The sequence below is a fragment of the Ammospiza nelsoni genome, chromosome 11, assembly GCF_027579445.1.
Source record: "Ammospiza nelsoni isolate bAmmNel1 chromosome 11, bAmmNel1.pri, whole genome shotgun sequence".
Lineage (NCBI taxonomy): Eukaryota > Metazoa > Chordata > Aves > Passeriformes > Passerellidae > Ammospiza > Ammospiza nelsoni.
Window position 1 is genome coordinate 11253547 of NC_080643.1, and position 16735 is coordinate 11270281.

Here is a 16735-nt window from a genome sequence, read left to right on the forward strand (position 1 = left end):
CAGCATGGGGGAGGCAGGCAAAGGGGATGTCAAGCATGTCACACTTGTGGTTGGTCCCTGGAACACTCTGTCAGAGCACTGGAGCTGCTCCATCTGAGCAGGATCTCATGGAGCTCCCCACGTGATGATCTTTCAGGGACTCACAGTACAGCTGCACTCTCAGAGGGGTCACAGGGATCTCCTGCAGCACCCTGAGGGCCCAGGGATCTGCCTGAAAGAAGCTCAATGCAGGACTGTGGGCTGGGTCACATTGCACTTAACATAAGGACTTCTGGTCCTGAAAGTGGCCCTTGGGCATTGATGTACTGTAACAATTAAATAATGACACTAATGAAACTTGCCAGCACAGTTGTGTGCATTTCATGCAAACTGAGAAGGCACCATAAATAAAGCAGCTCTTCCACCTTGTGGTTACACAGACAACTGCTGGCAGGGAACTGGATACCAACACTGCAGTTAAACAGAGCCAGGCCATGTGGCTGTTGCTGTCTTCTTGTAGACTGATGCTACAAATATGAGCTAGCCTTGATTTGTAAGGTGAATCCCCGTGTGTGTGTGCGTGCACTCACACAGGTGTGTACAAACATCAGCTTTGCAGTGCCCTCTGGCCATCCCAGCCCACAGCATGCCAACACTGGAAGGATTCCTTCATCCTCCCTGCTGAGGAAAGGTCCTCACTCAGCACAACAGGCAATCTGGGCACACTGATCAAATGTGCTGGTGTAAGAACAGGGCGTGAGCAAGTCACAGACGTGAAAAATTTGATTTCTTCAAGGAGGGATTGTAGCTGGTTTCTGCAAGCAATGACTAGAACAAAAAGGAACCATTTAAAGGCAGACACAAATTTATCTATGCTGGTCTCCCCATTTCTACACTCTGCCCCCATTTTCTGCTTTTTACCTCTGGCTACTGAAGCAATCATGTAGTCTTTGCTGTTTGCATCAGGGCACAACTCAGCACCTGCAGTCAGTCACCACAGAGCAAAGCTTGATTTGCAAAGCAGTAATTAAATGTCAGCTTTGCACTAATGCAATAGAGGTATATTGAGATAATTTTGCAGTAAAGGCTGAAGATTTGCGCTGTGTGACACTGGCTAACAAACTCCAGTGCCAGTAAGTGAATACTACTGTGTTTAATGGTCCTAAAGTACATTATTTCTGGAGCAGGATCAGCTTGGTTATATGAGAGACTGATTTAGTTTGAAGAAGAATAGCAAAACATGAAAAGAACAAGCTGTTTTAAGTCTACATCTGCTTCTCAGATGTTGCTGCTCTCTAAAGAGCAGTTTATTAATTACATGCTATCCTCCTCCTCTTCATCACCAGCATCATCATCATTCCAGTTGTACCAGCTGGCACCACTCCACACTGAGTCTTCTTGCAGTAGTAGGTGCTTCCAAAACAGTGTAAAAATCAGCCCTAGAGTATAAAATTCCATTTTTGTCACACTGTCTGCAATTAGCTGCCAAAACAGTTCCCCAGGATAAACTGTCAAGGTCAGGGAGTCATACCAGGCCAAAATTTGATTCAGTGTCTCACATGGCTTTACTGAAATAGTGCACCAAGAACTGTATCTTCAGTTTCTTTTGCTTTTCACTTGAGCAGAGTGACACTTGATTATACAAAGGAGCTGAACTTGTTTCCTCTTTATATATTTTTTACCTCAGTTGGCAAAGCAGTTTCCTTTTCTCTCTCTAAGATCTAAGGAAAGCTTGCTTTTAGGAACCACTATTTCCACCTAGAACTGAACTTCAATGGCAAATTTCACTTGAAGGACTGTACCCTCTTCACCCAAAATGTGAAGCTGTTTAGGCCCAGGATGGACAAAATACAGAGGTAGGCAAAATCTAATGAGTTTTCATCCTCCCTAAGCAGACAATTCTGTGTAATTATACTTTTTTTTTTACAATAGACAACCAAATTATCTTACTGTCTAAAATTATTTAAAAAATTAAAAACAGGAACACAAGAAGTCTGACAGGTGATATAAGCATGCTAATAACAGTCTATTAAACTTTTTTTTTTTATATTTTTATGGCACAGACAAAGTTTGCTTACACAAAAAGCATGTGTGACTGTGCAAATTCTGGCACCTCATTGCATGCTTCTACCATCAATCCCCTGATCACTGCTGTGCTTCCCTATCCAGACTCCCAAAGAGCCATTGCTGATTCTCCCTTTTCCACTTATCAGCTCTGATAAACCAGCACAGTGCCCACGTTACTAAATCAAAACCATCTCATCAAATCAACTCTGCAAGACAGCATGTCACTTGGAAAGCAGTTGTTTTATCTCTAATTAGAAATGGGTGGATTGAAACAAGTTTCAATACACTGGATGTTTTGAAATGAGCAACCCTGGACAAGAGCTAAAACATTCTCACAGCCATTGGCAATGTCTTCAGTAACTCACAGATGAGATGCATGGTTTCAGAATCCTGGAGAAGGGCAAATATACAGACCAACAATAAAGAAACGTTAAAAAAAAATTACATGGAAATTAGGGCTGGTCTTTTAAGGGATGAAATAATCAAACAAAGCATACCTAAGTGCTCAGAAAATATCAGGGAGATTTTGTGGAAACAATTACACACTTTATAGAGTGTATACACTGACTTTAACTGCTTTGTATCAGCACCTCTGTTTGCTTTAATCTTTCCCTTGACTTGTGTTTACCTTCCCTTTCAGACTGCTGATAACTGCCCCTGCAGAGGCCTGGAAAGCGCACAGAACATTGAGTGCTTCTGGCAAGAAACACCTCAGACAATCAGCCCCTGGAGCACGTGTCCCTTGCTGGTGCTGCCGGGTGACAGTGACATGTGGCTGGCCCGTCACTTCCTTGACACGCAGCCCAAATTTTCACCAATGTTTCACATTTCCACCAATGTTTCACATTTTATTAAAGCCCAGCTGGATCTAGGCGCGTTACACATGGCGCCTCGAGCAGGCAGGGACTGACTGTGGGACACTGATACCTGGAGCTGTCTGACATGGTGTGAAAAATGCCTATTTTATGATTGGCTTTTTGCAAATATTAAAATGAATATTATATGTGTTGTGTTAGAAAGAGATGCTGTATTAATTCTCTTAAGTAGTGTGTTAAATACAGTTTTAGGTTATAACAAAATGTTAAAATAGAAACTGTGCTATGTAGGATACTTTTTTTTAAAGAAAGGACTTGCAGTGAGATAGCAGCCACAGGACACCTAAATCTTTCAGAGAAAGAGAATTTATTTGTCCATTATCAGGAGAAACGAACTTCTTCCCTCCTCGTTCAGGCAGGACGACGCTGTTAGGATTATGAAGAAGAAGTTGACGAGGACCAGACAGAATTCTGTATTTGAATGCAATTTATGCATCATGTATGAGATGTATGAATATGCAACAGGTTATTGTTTTTCAGGGTTAATCCTCTGTTAACATGTGTCCGTTTTCAGGCTTATGCTGCCCAGAAAAAGTACCCAGACGTCCGTAACTCTTTGCTTCTATTGTCTCATATTGTCCTAATTCAAATTATCCAAATTACTATTACTCTAATTGTATTACTATTTTATAATAACTTTATTCCTACTAAACTTTTAAAATTTTAAAAACAAGTGATTGGCGTTTTTCACAATGGGACACCCAAAATACAGGGTGAAGCTGTCACCTGAGTTCCCTCTATGATACAGATAAATACCTCTGGAGGATGACTCAACTCATCTGAAAATATGTGAGATGCACAGTGATTTCTCCAGAGATGAAAGGTAAGCAGAGTATTTCTCTACTTGTATCTCCATTAACCACGGAGTCCAGAGAATGACCTACACAAATCATTTCTACATGGCCAGAGGAGCTGAGACATTTGCACACAGCTGCTCTTTCTGCCACCTGACGCACTTGTTGTGTGGCAGGTGCCAAGAGATTCTTACTGCACAGCAAAGCCTACAACGTCCTGCTACAAAAACACACAACCAGGAAACGAATTTTAAGTGTTTATTTATGTATTTATCTGTTGAAACCTCTTAAACCAGCGCGACGCTTTGTGGTAGCCAAAACACGCGTCCCTAACACAGGAGCCAGTCCCATACCATATCAAGATGGCGGCAGGCAAGGACTACAATTCCCGTCAAGCCGCGCGCCGCTATGGGCGGCACCCGCGCCATGGGGGTTATTGTGCTCCCTGACCGCAGAGCACGATGGGAGTTGTAGGCGGAGGGCCTTGTGGCCGCATCCCGGCGCATGCGCGGCGGCGGCGGCGGCGGACGCGGCGCGTGGCAGGAAGCGGAAGGGGGCGGCCGCGCTCGGAGCCTGACGTGTCCCTCCCGCCGCGGCCGCCGCTCGCTGCTGCTCGGCCGGCGCCGCCATGGGCAGTGAGTACCGGGGATCCGCGTCCCGCCGCTCCCCTTGCGCTCCTGCTTCTCCCCTCTGCCCGGGAAAGAGCCGCTCCCGGGGGTGGCAGCTCATGGCGGGGAGGGAACCGGCGCCGTGTGCCCCGTGCCGGGCGCTGCGGCGGGCCCCGCCAGGCTGAGGGTGCCGGGCGCGGTGCCGGGTGGCGGGGCCGATGTCACCTCGGGTGTGACCCCTCAGGGACAGTGGCACAGGGGTTACAGACTGTGCCTGCATCCCGCGGTGATCGATCCGTGCGAACCTGCAGGAAAAGCTGCTTGGGAGGCGTCTTAGTCGATTGCTGTGTTGCTGTAGACCTTGATTTGGAGAGACCTTGATTTGAATTAAATTGAATATCGCGGTCCGATGTAGCTTTTCAGATATAATCGTTTGAAATTAAGAAAATATCTTTTGTGGTCAAGTCTTAGCTTGCTGCTGAAGTTGCAGCCTTCCATGGAAAGGTGGAAAGGCAGCAGTAGTTTCAGTTCTGCACTGTTGTATTCTTAGTTCAAATCACTCCAAAATACGGATGCAGCTCTAGATTTGTCCTTGCGGTTTTAGAATTAACTCTTCCAATTCAGAGCTCTCTGCTTATGGGAGACCTTGTGACTTTGCAAATCCCCTCTTCATTTAATGCTTATTTTAAGACAGACTTCTGACCTAAGGATGTGTCTTTTTTTGCTAGAAGGGGATCATGGCATGAGATATTCTGTAGACTAACTTCAGTTGATGTTTCTGAATTGCTTGGGTAGGAACTGTTAAGTTGTATGGCCCAAAAGTGTGTAGGAATTCTTAAACTATGGCTGAAAAGTACTATATATATATAATACCCAAGGCAGTTTTTTCTCTCTAATATTTGGCTGAGGAGAAACTACCATGAAATAAAAGTTCAAGGGTATTGGTAAACTCGTGTAAAGCAATTAAAGGTTTTTTTGGTGCTGTCAGCCTACTTGGTGGAATGGGAAAATGCTTGATTTTCTTTAATTCTGTTCCTAGTCCATACTGTACTTAAAACATGTTAGCTTAATGTCTGTGTAATTAGAACAGATAAGAATTTAATAACACAAAACATACACCCTGCCCCAAACTAACCAACCAAAATTTCCTCAGATTTGGGACTTTTATTTAGAGTACATGTTCAAATTCAATTCAGCTTGAGCTTTTTTAGTGTTCATTGTCTGTGTGCTCACTTTGTCTTTTAACTTATTTCTGTACAGTAAAATTCCTTGAAGTGATCAAGCCCTTCTGTGTTATCTTGCCTGAAATTCAAAAGCCAGAACGGAAGGTAGGTTAATAAAACTTACTTCCTAGGTTTGTATTTGTGTGCTATAAAATCAGAGTTTGCATTTGTGGGATTTGGGGTTTCTTCCCTGAGGGGAGAATAGCAGATTTAGGTACAGCTGTTTTTAGTGGAGTGCATGTGGGGTGCATCTCATGTGGATGTGGTTGTACAAGAATGAATGGGGTTGGGCAGATTTGTTTATGTCACAGCAGTGCATGGTGAGATGTTGAAGGCAGCACAGATTGAAGTGTAAACTAGAGTAATTTAAAGCAACAACTTTAAAATCTCTGCTTCATAAGCTTTAATCTAAGATTATTTGCTGAGACAAGCTGCTCCCTATTACTGTTTTTTTCTCGTCATAAGCTCTTACTCCTGAAAATGTAACATTCATTTCTGTGGAAGTACTAGAATTACCTTGCATTGACATAAGCTTGTTTATTTGGGTTAAATTTTGAATAAAGCTTTGTAGCTTTCCTTGGTCTTATGTGGGATGAAAGGGATGAACAGTATGTTGTTTTCTTTTGGGTATTCTGTTGTTTGTACCTCCACAAGAAAATCAAATGTGCAGCTGTGAAAGTTTACTTGATGTACTAGATCTTATTATCTTGACAGCTTTATCATCTGTTGTTGATTTTTGGTTTTGTGTTTTTCCCTTTAGATTCAGTTTAAGGAAAAGGTACTATGGACAGCTATCACACTCTTCATCTTCTTAGTATGCTGCCAGGTATGTTTCCTTCCCTTTTTAAGGAAGAGCTGAAATGTTTCAAGCATGCTATGAAGTCTCTAATTTAATCTCTTGGTTGGAAATGCAGATTCCCTTGTTTGGCATTATGTCATCAGACTCTGCAGATCCTTTCTACTGGATGAGAGTGATTTTGGCATCCAATAGAGGTATGGTCAGACTTTCAGGAGGGAATGTTTTTTATCTTGAATCAAAATGGTTTTGGACTTGCATTCTGCTCCATTGTAATGAATATAAAAACTGGAGAGTGAAAAGTAATTTTTCTGTATTATTTAAAGTGATAAATTAGTGTGGCATTGGGAAAGGCACATTCTGGACAAAATGAGTTTATGGCTGACTGTGTGCAATCTATTATATGTAAAAAAATTGAGCTTTTTTTTTTTTTTTTTTGGAGGTAAATGGTTAGGAAAGAGAGAGTTCCTAATTACCTGCATTGCTGCTGTTGCAATCTTCAAGATTTGTGATTTGTGTTTCAAAATCATTTGTGTTTCCTTGAGTGCTGTGGTTTCCTGGATGACTTCTTTGAGTCTGTCACAGAGAAGATTGAAATGCACAGTAGTTCATGTAAATTTCATTTTCTTGTAGAGGCTTTCTAATACAGGTGTGAAAGTTAAAATTCATGATAGCTTCCCCAGGAAACAGAAATTTATATAAACTTTCTAATGCAGCTATAAATTAAGAATGTTGACAGTTTCCTGAATGCTCTTTATCATTCTATATCATTTGATATATCAGTTTACATCCTACTTTGTTTTATGTAGAGTAAATATATTCTTGACAGCAAAAAGCCTTTTTCAGTGAGCACAGTATTTTTGAGGTACTGAGGAGTACTACATGTCAAACTGACTTGTAACAAACTTTTGTTATGATTGATAATTTTTACATTTACAGAGATTTGGAGTTTTAGATCTTCTCCATTGTGATGTAAAGGTTGATAAAAACTAACTTTGAACTTCGCTGTTCTTCCTGTGTCTGGCAGGAACATTGATGGAGCTGGGCATTTCACCCATTGTCACCTCAGGGCTCATCATGCAGCTCTTGGCAGGTGCTAAGATAATTGAGGTTGGTGACACCCCAAAGGACAGAGCTCTCTTCAATGGAGCCCAGAAATGTGAGTAACAGCTCATGTTGAGCACTGGTGGTTTAGAGTATCTCACCCTGACAGTGGAAAGTGAATTTACCAAGGGATGAGTAGTGCAGTTGGGCTTGTGGGTTTGTGTCATTTTCTGCTGCAGACACCTGCATTTCATCAGTCTCCTACTGACAGCTCTCTGCCTTGTTGGCTGTGAAGCTTGAGAAAGGTGTGAAAAGGAAAAGAGTCAGTGCCATTGGCATTGCTGCTGTAATCTCCCCAGATAAGTGAAGCAGTGTAGAGACTGTGGAGACTCAACTTTTGAACTGTGTTAATCTGAGTGTTTCATGGTGATAAAGATGTTGGTTGTAGCTGTTTATACCGTGCAGCTCCAGCCATGGGTCTTTCTCATCAATAAGGGGTCTCTGTGGTCACCTGATAATGACTTCCAGAAAAAAAATTGGGTGTTTTGTAGCTATTTGATGCTGTACACTATTTACTGATATGTGTACTGGAAAAAATTATAAATTGCTACAGTAATATCTTAACACCCCCAGAGTTTTCAGTATCTAAAGCAGCCTTTGGTAACCAAACCCACTTGCTTCTAAGTGCATTTGAACTATCTGTATGTATTTCTATTTTCAGTGCCAGATTGCAGACAGCAAAGTTAACTTGCTCTTGAATTTAAACACGGTGTGACTTATGTATTCCTTCCCAAATGTTGTGGTTTAACCCCATCTGGCAACTAAGTATCACATGGGACACTTGCTCACTCTCCTGTGGGAAGGAGAGGAGAATGAGAAAAAAAATAATAAACCTCGTGGGTTGAGATAAGAACAGTTCCATAACTGATACAAAGTATAATACAATAACAACAACTGTAACAAAAAGGAGAAAGAGAAGTAAAACCTTAGAGAAACAAGTGCTGCACAATGCAATGCTGACCACCTGCTGGATGCCCAGGCAGTTCCTGAGCTGAGATCAGCCCCTCCTGGCCAGCCCTCCCTGATGAGCCTGACATTCCAGGGTATGGAATATCCCTGTGGCCACTTAGGGTCAGCTGTCCTGGTCATGCTCCCTGCCAGCTTCTTGTGCACCTGCTGGCTGGCAGAGCAGGGCACACTGAGAAGTCCTTGACTTGGGGCAAGCACTGCTGAGCAGCAACTAAAACAGCAGCACATCAGCCTCTCATGGATTATTCTCATGGAAAATCCAAACCTCGGTACTCTCCAGCTACTACAAAGAAAATTAACTCTATCTCAGCTGAAACCAAGATTCTCTACCAAAAAGTGATTTCTGTTTCTCTAATTGCCCACTGACATAAGGATCCAGGACAAATACATACTTGTTCTTTTTATTCTGTAGTGTTTGGAATGATCATTACCATTGGACAGTCCATTGTGTATGTAATGACTGGAATGTATGGAGACCCATCTGAGATGGGTGCTGGTATCTGCTTGCTTATCACAATCCAGGTAATTTCTAATCTTCTCTACTTACTCTTTCCCTGAAAGGGTCAAAAAATCAGCCTTACGTACAGGCTATCCCTCATGCAGAGCAAAAAGGCCCAAGTGTACTTGCTTCTTCACATATAGCCTAATCTTTTAGTACACATTATTTTTCTAACAAAATGAAAAGGACACGGAACTAATGCTGTATTTCTTTTGTTTGCTGTAGCTTTTTGTTGCTGGTTTGATAGTTCTGCTCTTGGATGAGCTGCTCCAGAAAGGATATGGTCTTGGTTCTGGCATCTCTCTCTTCATTGCCACCAATATCTGTGAGACCATTGTGTGGAAAGCATTCAGCCCCACCACAGTGAACACCGGGCGAGGTAATATGGCACAGTCTGTTTTCTTTACCAATAGTTTGTAAAAAAAGCAACATCTTTTTAATTTTTTTTAATGTTAACTTAATGCCAAATGCTGTTGCTGCCATCTTGACTGTGTAGTGAATCTTGCTAGTGCAGCAGGTGCTGCTGTGCAAAGTGCAAGCACAAAGATATTTTTTCTCAATTTGTAGTATTTCACAGGATATTTACTGAACTTGAGTTTCTTACAGTGCCTTCATTAGAAATCAGCAGTAGTGGACTGCCATTGTATTGTGGCTGCTGTCCAACTTACAAAATATTAGCTGTTTCTTTCTGCTCCTTGCTTTTTGTACACTTTGCCCTAAAGACCTTAGTCTCCAAACTCCATCTGGAGATGATCCTGTTTGCTGCTGTATAGTAGAAAACAGAAGTGAGGTTATGCCATTTGCTGTAATCCAAACAGTAACTTGTGTCTTACCACAACTGACACTAGAAAGCCTGATACTGGGTTATGATTTAGATTCTAGGCCACTACAAGGGGATTTAAAAAAAATTTGGAAATAACATAGCTGACATGAAGGGTGTAAATATAAAAGTCTGATAATGTGCTCAAGATGCAAAAGACTCAGAGCAATCCCATTCTGAATCCTGTAGTGCAGAAATACACTTAATGGGACAAAACACTGAAACTTGGAGATAATCACAGCTCACCTAAGTTTTTCTTTTCCTTTCCAAGGCATGGAATTTGAGGGAGCCATCATTGCTCTGTTCCACCTTCTGGCTACTCGCACAGACAAAGTCCGAGCTCTTCGTGAGGCCTTTTACCGTCAGAACCTCCCCAACCTCATGAATCTGATTGCCACCATCTTTGTCTTTGCAATTGTCATTTACTTCCAGGTCAGTTGGAATAATGGGGGTTGTAAAACTGTATGGACTGTAGGTCTGAAATTTGCTTCCTTCTACATGACATATATTCACAAGGCTCATTTTTGTACATGCAGCATCTGGTTGTTCATTATACACTGTCTTCTCTTAATCCGTTTCTACACTTATCATAGTCACACAGAAGGCTTGAGGCTTAGTTTGGTCTCTGAAAAAAGAAACAAAAAACCAAATAAAAATACCCCAGATGCATGTGCACATGTGATACTGTATAACCCAAATGCTATTGCTTTTTACTGGGAAACACTTTGAAGTTTTTAGGCCTGTTTGTTGCTGAAGAATATAGGAAGTTGTAATGTTTCTTTTCCTGGATGCTTTGTTCAGTCTTTCTGAAACTTCAGATTTCTTCTGGTCTGAATCTTTCATACCTTCTTGTGTGTGGCTGTGTGTTTAGACAGCCATGCAGTTTTGCAGTTTTTGGGTTCACATCCAGATGTAACTGGGGACTTTTTTTTGAAAACTTTTCAGGGCTTCAGAGTGGATCTTCCTATCAAATCTGCTCGCTACCGGGGCCAGTACAACACCTACCCCATCAAGTTGTTCTACACTTCCAACATTCCCATTATTCTCCAGTCTGCCCTGGTGTCCAACCTGTATGTCATCTCCCAGATGCTTTCTGCCCGCTTCAGTGGCAACTTGCTGGTCAGCCTGCTGGGCACCTGGTCTGTGAGTATTCCTTCTCATCCTGCATACATCTTTACAAGGGCACCATTGAAATGTGGGCTTGAAGAGATGGTCTCCCAATATGAAGACACACTTTGATGATTGACTTTTTCAGTCATACACTCTGAAACTCCTGAATTAGTAATTAGTTTGAATTAATAGTAGCATATGAGGCTTGCTGTGATGAATGTAAATTTGTGTGCTGCTGCAGTAGTAATGATGCAAAATGACACAAAGGTGATACAAACTTTTCTAAGACTTGGCTTAATGGCTAAGAAATAATGAGAAGATTGATGACTGACTGCTTGCTTTCTTCGTCCAGGACACATCTTCTGGAGGCCCTGCTCGTGCTTATCCAGTTGGTGGACTCTGTTACTACCTGTCACCTCCAGAGTCCTTTTCTTCAGTGTTGGAAGACCCTGTACATGCAGTTGTTTATATTGTATTTATGCTGGGCTCCTGTGCTTTCTTCTCTAAGACATGGATTGAAGTCTCTGGCTCCTCTGCCAAAGATGTAAGTTTAAAATGACAAATTATGTGAGCTTACATGATGAAAACAGATGGGCAGTTGTAAGAATAAGACTGACTTTCTTCTGAAAAGCTGTTCTGCTGGTAATATTGTTGGTAATATTCATTGTTTGTGGAAACAGGGACTGTATCTTTTTTTAATTGAGAAAGATTAGACAGAATGGGGGTAATTTTTTTCCTGTTTTCTTTACTGCTTTTTCAAAACAACATCAAAACTTAAATTGCTTTAATTGGAATTAGGAAATTTAGAACATAGAAATATGTGATCAGTGTGAGAGTAGAAAAGGTAACAGGAGAGGTAGAAACTCTTTCAGTGCCACATGACAGATGCACTGTGTGCAAGGCAGTTGCCACTTAAAAACTTGCAGGTAAAGCTCAGACAGCCATTCCTGACACAGAGTTCTGAGCTTCCTTTGTGGAAAAATTAACTAGAGGTTGTTACTTTTAACTAGAGAACACTGACAATGGAGAATATAATGCAGTGCATTGATGTACTTGAGGCTAGCTTCTCAAAATTTCCATTTGCTACAGGATATTTAACATTCAGGAGCTACATCACCCTGAAATTGGAGTTGGAAAACAAAATGGAAAATTGCTGTCATTGTGGTATATTTGTATTGTGTGGTTCTGGGTAGGAGGTGAAGTTTGGCAGCCATGTGGAATGGTTTAATCCATTCTTTTACAAATAAGTAATTGCACAGTTACTGTAACAGTGTGAGCACTCTCTTGTTTTGCATCTTGCTGCTTCTCAGGCATGCAGGGAGGCACTCACAGCCATGTCCAGTCAGGTTTTATTTCAGAGTAAACCAATCCAGTATTCAGAGTAGACAGTTTTTAACACTTTAATACTTTTTCCTGATACTAAATAAAATAATTTTAGGTTAATGCAAAAAAGGTCGAAATAAAAGTTGATAAATCATTAATTAAATTTCCACTGTGTAGTGGAAAGCTGACAGCTTGCTCATCTCAAAGTGTGTTTTCTCAGTGCATAGAGTCAGTGATGAGCACCTTCATGTTCCCCTGCTAGAATTTGTTACCCACAGTTGTTAGTGAAGTGTTTGCAGGGCTCTGCTGTAACCCTGTGCAACTGCAGAAATCCAGTTTAAGAATAATGTTCAAAGAAGGGATTCTAAGTCTAGTTTCTAGTGTGGCTCCACAAATAAATAGTTGACTCAACTGAATGCAGGAAACTAAAATGGAATAAACACTTCAAGGAATGATTTTGCAACATCTGCAAAAACCTCATCAGGGGAGAGGTAGATGGGAAAACATGGATTGAATTATGTGTATGAGAGCCTACCAGTATCCAAATTTTCCTTTTCTCACTAGGACTAGAATTATCCAGAAAGCTTTGAATAATTGACAGGTAGAAAAGTGCCTGTGCTTGTAATTTATATGAAGTTAAAATAATGGATGTTTTGAACTCAGATGAATAATGTAAAACACAATCCAAAACACAAAACAATACAAAAAACACCCAACCCCACCACCATTTATTTCTGTTTTCCCACAGTACTACATTGCATGGCCTTGGGCAACCACAGTAAATTTGCTTACACTATTCCTTGATTCAATACAGGTTGCCAAGCAATTGAAAGAACAGCAAATGGTAATGCGAGGCCACAGAGAAACTTCAATGGTACATGAACTCAACAGGTGAGCTGCATATTCACTGGCTGTTCATGCAAGGTGTTATGGGCAAACAAAGGGCAAAGTTTGCTTTGACTTGCATTTTCTAGATCCTAGAACACAGATATTATTTCAGCTTTGATGTCACATGCATAGGACATAGAACTTCATCTCATTAAGGGAAGACTTGTACAGTACAGCTTATTTTTGCCTTGCATTTAAAGAATTTGCCTCAAATTCTGAACCTTTTATTTTCCTGGTTTTTTGTTTTTTTCATTTATGTACTCTACTCAGGGTAGCTAATAATGAGCATTTCAGTGTACTTTACTATTTCAAGCTGACCCAGAAATATTTTCTTACTGTAATTTTTCTTGTGTTATTAGTCTTGAGAGCTGTTTTCATGCAGACCTTGCTTCTAAAACAAGTAGTTACTTAAATCTCCTAGGTGCAGAGGTGGGCAGGGGTTGATGTCTTTAGGTTTTCAGATTTCAGGGCAGGACCTATGTACCCTTTGTGGTACCAAAGGTACCCTTTGTTATGGTAATGTTATTATAACTTTGGATTTCAGTCACCTACAGATGATTTGAAGAGCCAGTAGCCATGAGTTTAATATTTGTGCATAATTGCATGGTGGACTGTAATACCTTCTCCTCTCAGTGTAGCATTTTTTTCTTCTCCAGTCAGGTTGAGCATTTTATATTCTTATCCAGATTGCAGATCCACAAGGGAAGAGAGTATTCTGCCACTGACTTTTTGTTGCTATCTAAGCAAACTCTAATGCCCCTTTCCTATTCTCATTCATGTTTTCCAGGTACATCCCTACAGCTGCTGCCTTTGGTGGGCTCTGCATTGGTGCCCTCTCTGTGCTGGCAGACTTCCTGGGGGCAATTGGCTCTGGAACTGGAATTCTGCTCGCTGTCACCATCATTTATCAGTACTTTGAAATTTTTGTAAAGGAACAGAGTGAAGTTGGCAGTATGGGAGCTCTTCTTTTCTAAACCTAGCTTCTCATGGACCCAGGAAAGAGAGGAGGGACATTCTCAAAGTGTAGCCAGTCAGGAGAAAAGAAGTACCATAAACTTGATAGTGTCATTCTATAGAAACGCATATTTTAATAATGTTTCCAAAGCACATTCCCTTATGTTCAAACTTTTCTAGCATACTCTTTGCATTTTATAAATTGATGAGGAAGATGTGCAAAAAAATTTTTTAAGAAAATTGTTTTTTAATTATGTGTTAGGAGGGTCAGTTTTCTGACTTGGATTTAGTTGAATGACTCCTAAAAATTTTTTGAGCCCCTTTCACATTTAGTAACCTGAAGCCTTTACAGGTTTTAATTAATGTTTGTTAAATGAATTTTTGGAAGGGATTTTTTTTCCATTTAACTTGTTTTTGCAGCTCCTTTGCAGTAATGGTGAAAAAAAATCTCTCCATCTGACGCTCAAGTTCCATAATTACGGTTGTAAGCACAAATGGTGTTTCATGTGTTAGGGGTTTCTTTTTTCAGTATGGCAGATTTGAAAGGCAGTTGTTTCTTTTTACTATGATACAATATCTATAATTCCAAATGTTGTCTCGTGTAATTACTACACTAGACTTTGTCAGCTGTTGAGTATTGGCTTGAGACTGTTTTCAAGTTTCTGTGTAAGAAAGGGATGTGTCCTTTCCCACCACCTCTCCTCCACAAGCAGAAAACTCAGGTAAATCTAGATTCTGCCAGAACCTGTGCCTAAGAGTTGCTACTTTGACACTTGGTTAAACCAACTTTGTAAAGCCTTCTAATTAGTCTTTATTGCCATTAGTGGCTGTGCTTCTAGTTCTCATGTCAGCTGAAAGGAATGAGTGTTATGGCTGCTTAGATGCAAATCTGCCTGTGCTCTTTGCTAGAGTGAAGTTTCTCTCCCTGATAATGAATTCTGGTCACGTAGCAATCAGGATGTTATCTGATTACTCATATCTAGTGAATTTTGAGTCTCATTACCACAAAAGAGTGGAAAGAATGGATGCTACTTGTCTGCTTTTGTAGATCTAGATAGGAAACCCTTGTCAGATAACTCCACTAAGGGGCTTATGTAGAAGGCTTTTCCATCCTATAATCTCTTGGATTTGAGTGGTACATAGGCAAATACTCTTTCAGAAGGTATTGGGATTCCTTTTTTGAAGATCACACCTTCAAAATGGAGAGTTTACAGTTAAGGCTATAATGGACCATAATAAAACTTAATTTTCCATTTTAATTTCGGTTGTCAGTGCTAATCAGGTGCCTAGGACCAAATGCAAATATTTGTGTATGAGTCTTGTAAATGCACTTCTCCTCAATCAGTATTGGACAACATGGAAACCAGAAGGAGGAGTTGTGGCTGCTGGAACTTTTCTTTACACTGCATCAACATGCATTCTGTGCATTTGTGCATGTTGGGCAGACAGTCCTTGAGTCACTGTTCCTGCTGGAGTGGTGGGACTCTGTTACACACCCAAGGAGCACAGATGACATCCAGAAACCTTGTTAATACCCTGAACTCAGATACCAAACATGTGGGAAATCTGCAGATGTGGAATGAGATGCACCTATCAATGAAAGCCAAATGCCCGGGATGAGGATCACGATTGGAAAAGGAATAAAAGAATTGGGATGAAGTATCCATGAAATTATCACTGTCAGCCATTCACTATGATGTCACACTACATTGAATAATTTTTGTGGTTTTTATGAAGTATTAATGCACCACAGCACAAATGTGATGTGAAATGGGGACAGTGACAAAGTGGCATTAAAAGGAAAGAGTTCTGATACAATTCTGCTTTGGGGATTCTGTTGTTGTTTTTCCAGGAAACCCAATACAAACTATTTTAATATAAAAATACTCCACTTCTGTGCATGCTTCTCTGGCTGGGCTGGAGCTGTACTTGTATTTTTGGTCATATCTGTTTGAACTGGTTGCAGTTTAGACCATTTGCTCTATGGTATCTAAGCAGCACTTGTTCTGTGCATCTGTATTTTTGTGGTCTAGTGGTGAATCTTTGTTATCAAACACCTATGTCCTCAAAGCAGAACCTGCTGGCCATACAATGGATGTTCACAAAAAGAAATAATGCCTATAAAATCTGCTTTATAATGAAATAAAGTACATCTTTGGAGCTAGTGCTTGGCTTTTGGTGCTTGGATACTGTTAAAATTCTAACACTTGTGGAGTAAGGTTACCCACCTATGACACTGAGATACTGGTACCCTCAAAACACCTGATCAGAGTGTCAGTGTGAAATAAAGACAATTTGTATTTGCTCCAAGGACTCTCAGTAGTGGGTTGCCAAAATTACTGGATCCTGACCATTCCTTTGGGCTTTTTTTTTTTTGAGTTGCTATTTTAAAGGCACTGCACAAGTAAATAGAAGGTGAGTGGGGTAATGATGCATTACTTTAACAAAAACTATTTCCGTTAGAGATACAATGCCAGTCATTTTGTAGTGTGATAAGACAAGAAAACTTAAAGCTGATGATATTCCCAATATTGTTTTGCCTTCCTCCTGAATAGCTATATCCCAGTACTTGAAAGCAAATTTACCCAAAATACTGTTACTAGATGCAGGAAGTTCAGCCACGATTTTGGTTGTGTTTGAAGCAGCCTGATTTCTCCCTTGCTGTTTTATTTTCCATCAGGAGACTTGCACTGATGACTCTGGTTGCTGTGGGAGTTTTATGTCAT

General features: G+C 40.7%; 1 protein-coding gene across 1 annotated transcript; it reads left to right on the top strand.

Annotated features, from left to right (window-relative positions):
* The first annotated feature begins 4268 nt into the window (after nucleotides 1–4268).
* On the top strand, nucleotides 4269–16173 carry SEC61A1 (SEC61 translocon subunit alpha 1). The gene is made up of 12 exons (XM_059479802.1): nucleotides 4269–4350; nucleotides 5584–5651; nucleotides 6307–6372; nucleotides 6461–6539; nucleotides 7370–7501; nucleotides 8828–8937; nucleotides 9140–9293; nucleotides 10006–10166; nucleotides 10680–10877; nucleotides 11197–11388; nucleotides 12982–13058; nucleotides 13843–16173. The coding sequence occupies exons 1-12, from the start codon at nucleotides 4344–4346 to the stop codon at nucleotides 14027–14029; spliced, it is 1431 nt and encodes a 476-aa protein (XP_059335785.1). The 5' UTR covers nucleotides 4269–4343; the 3' UTR covers nucleotides 14030–16173.
* Nucleotides 16174–16735: the final 562 nt, after the last annotated feature.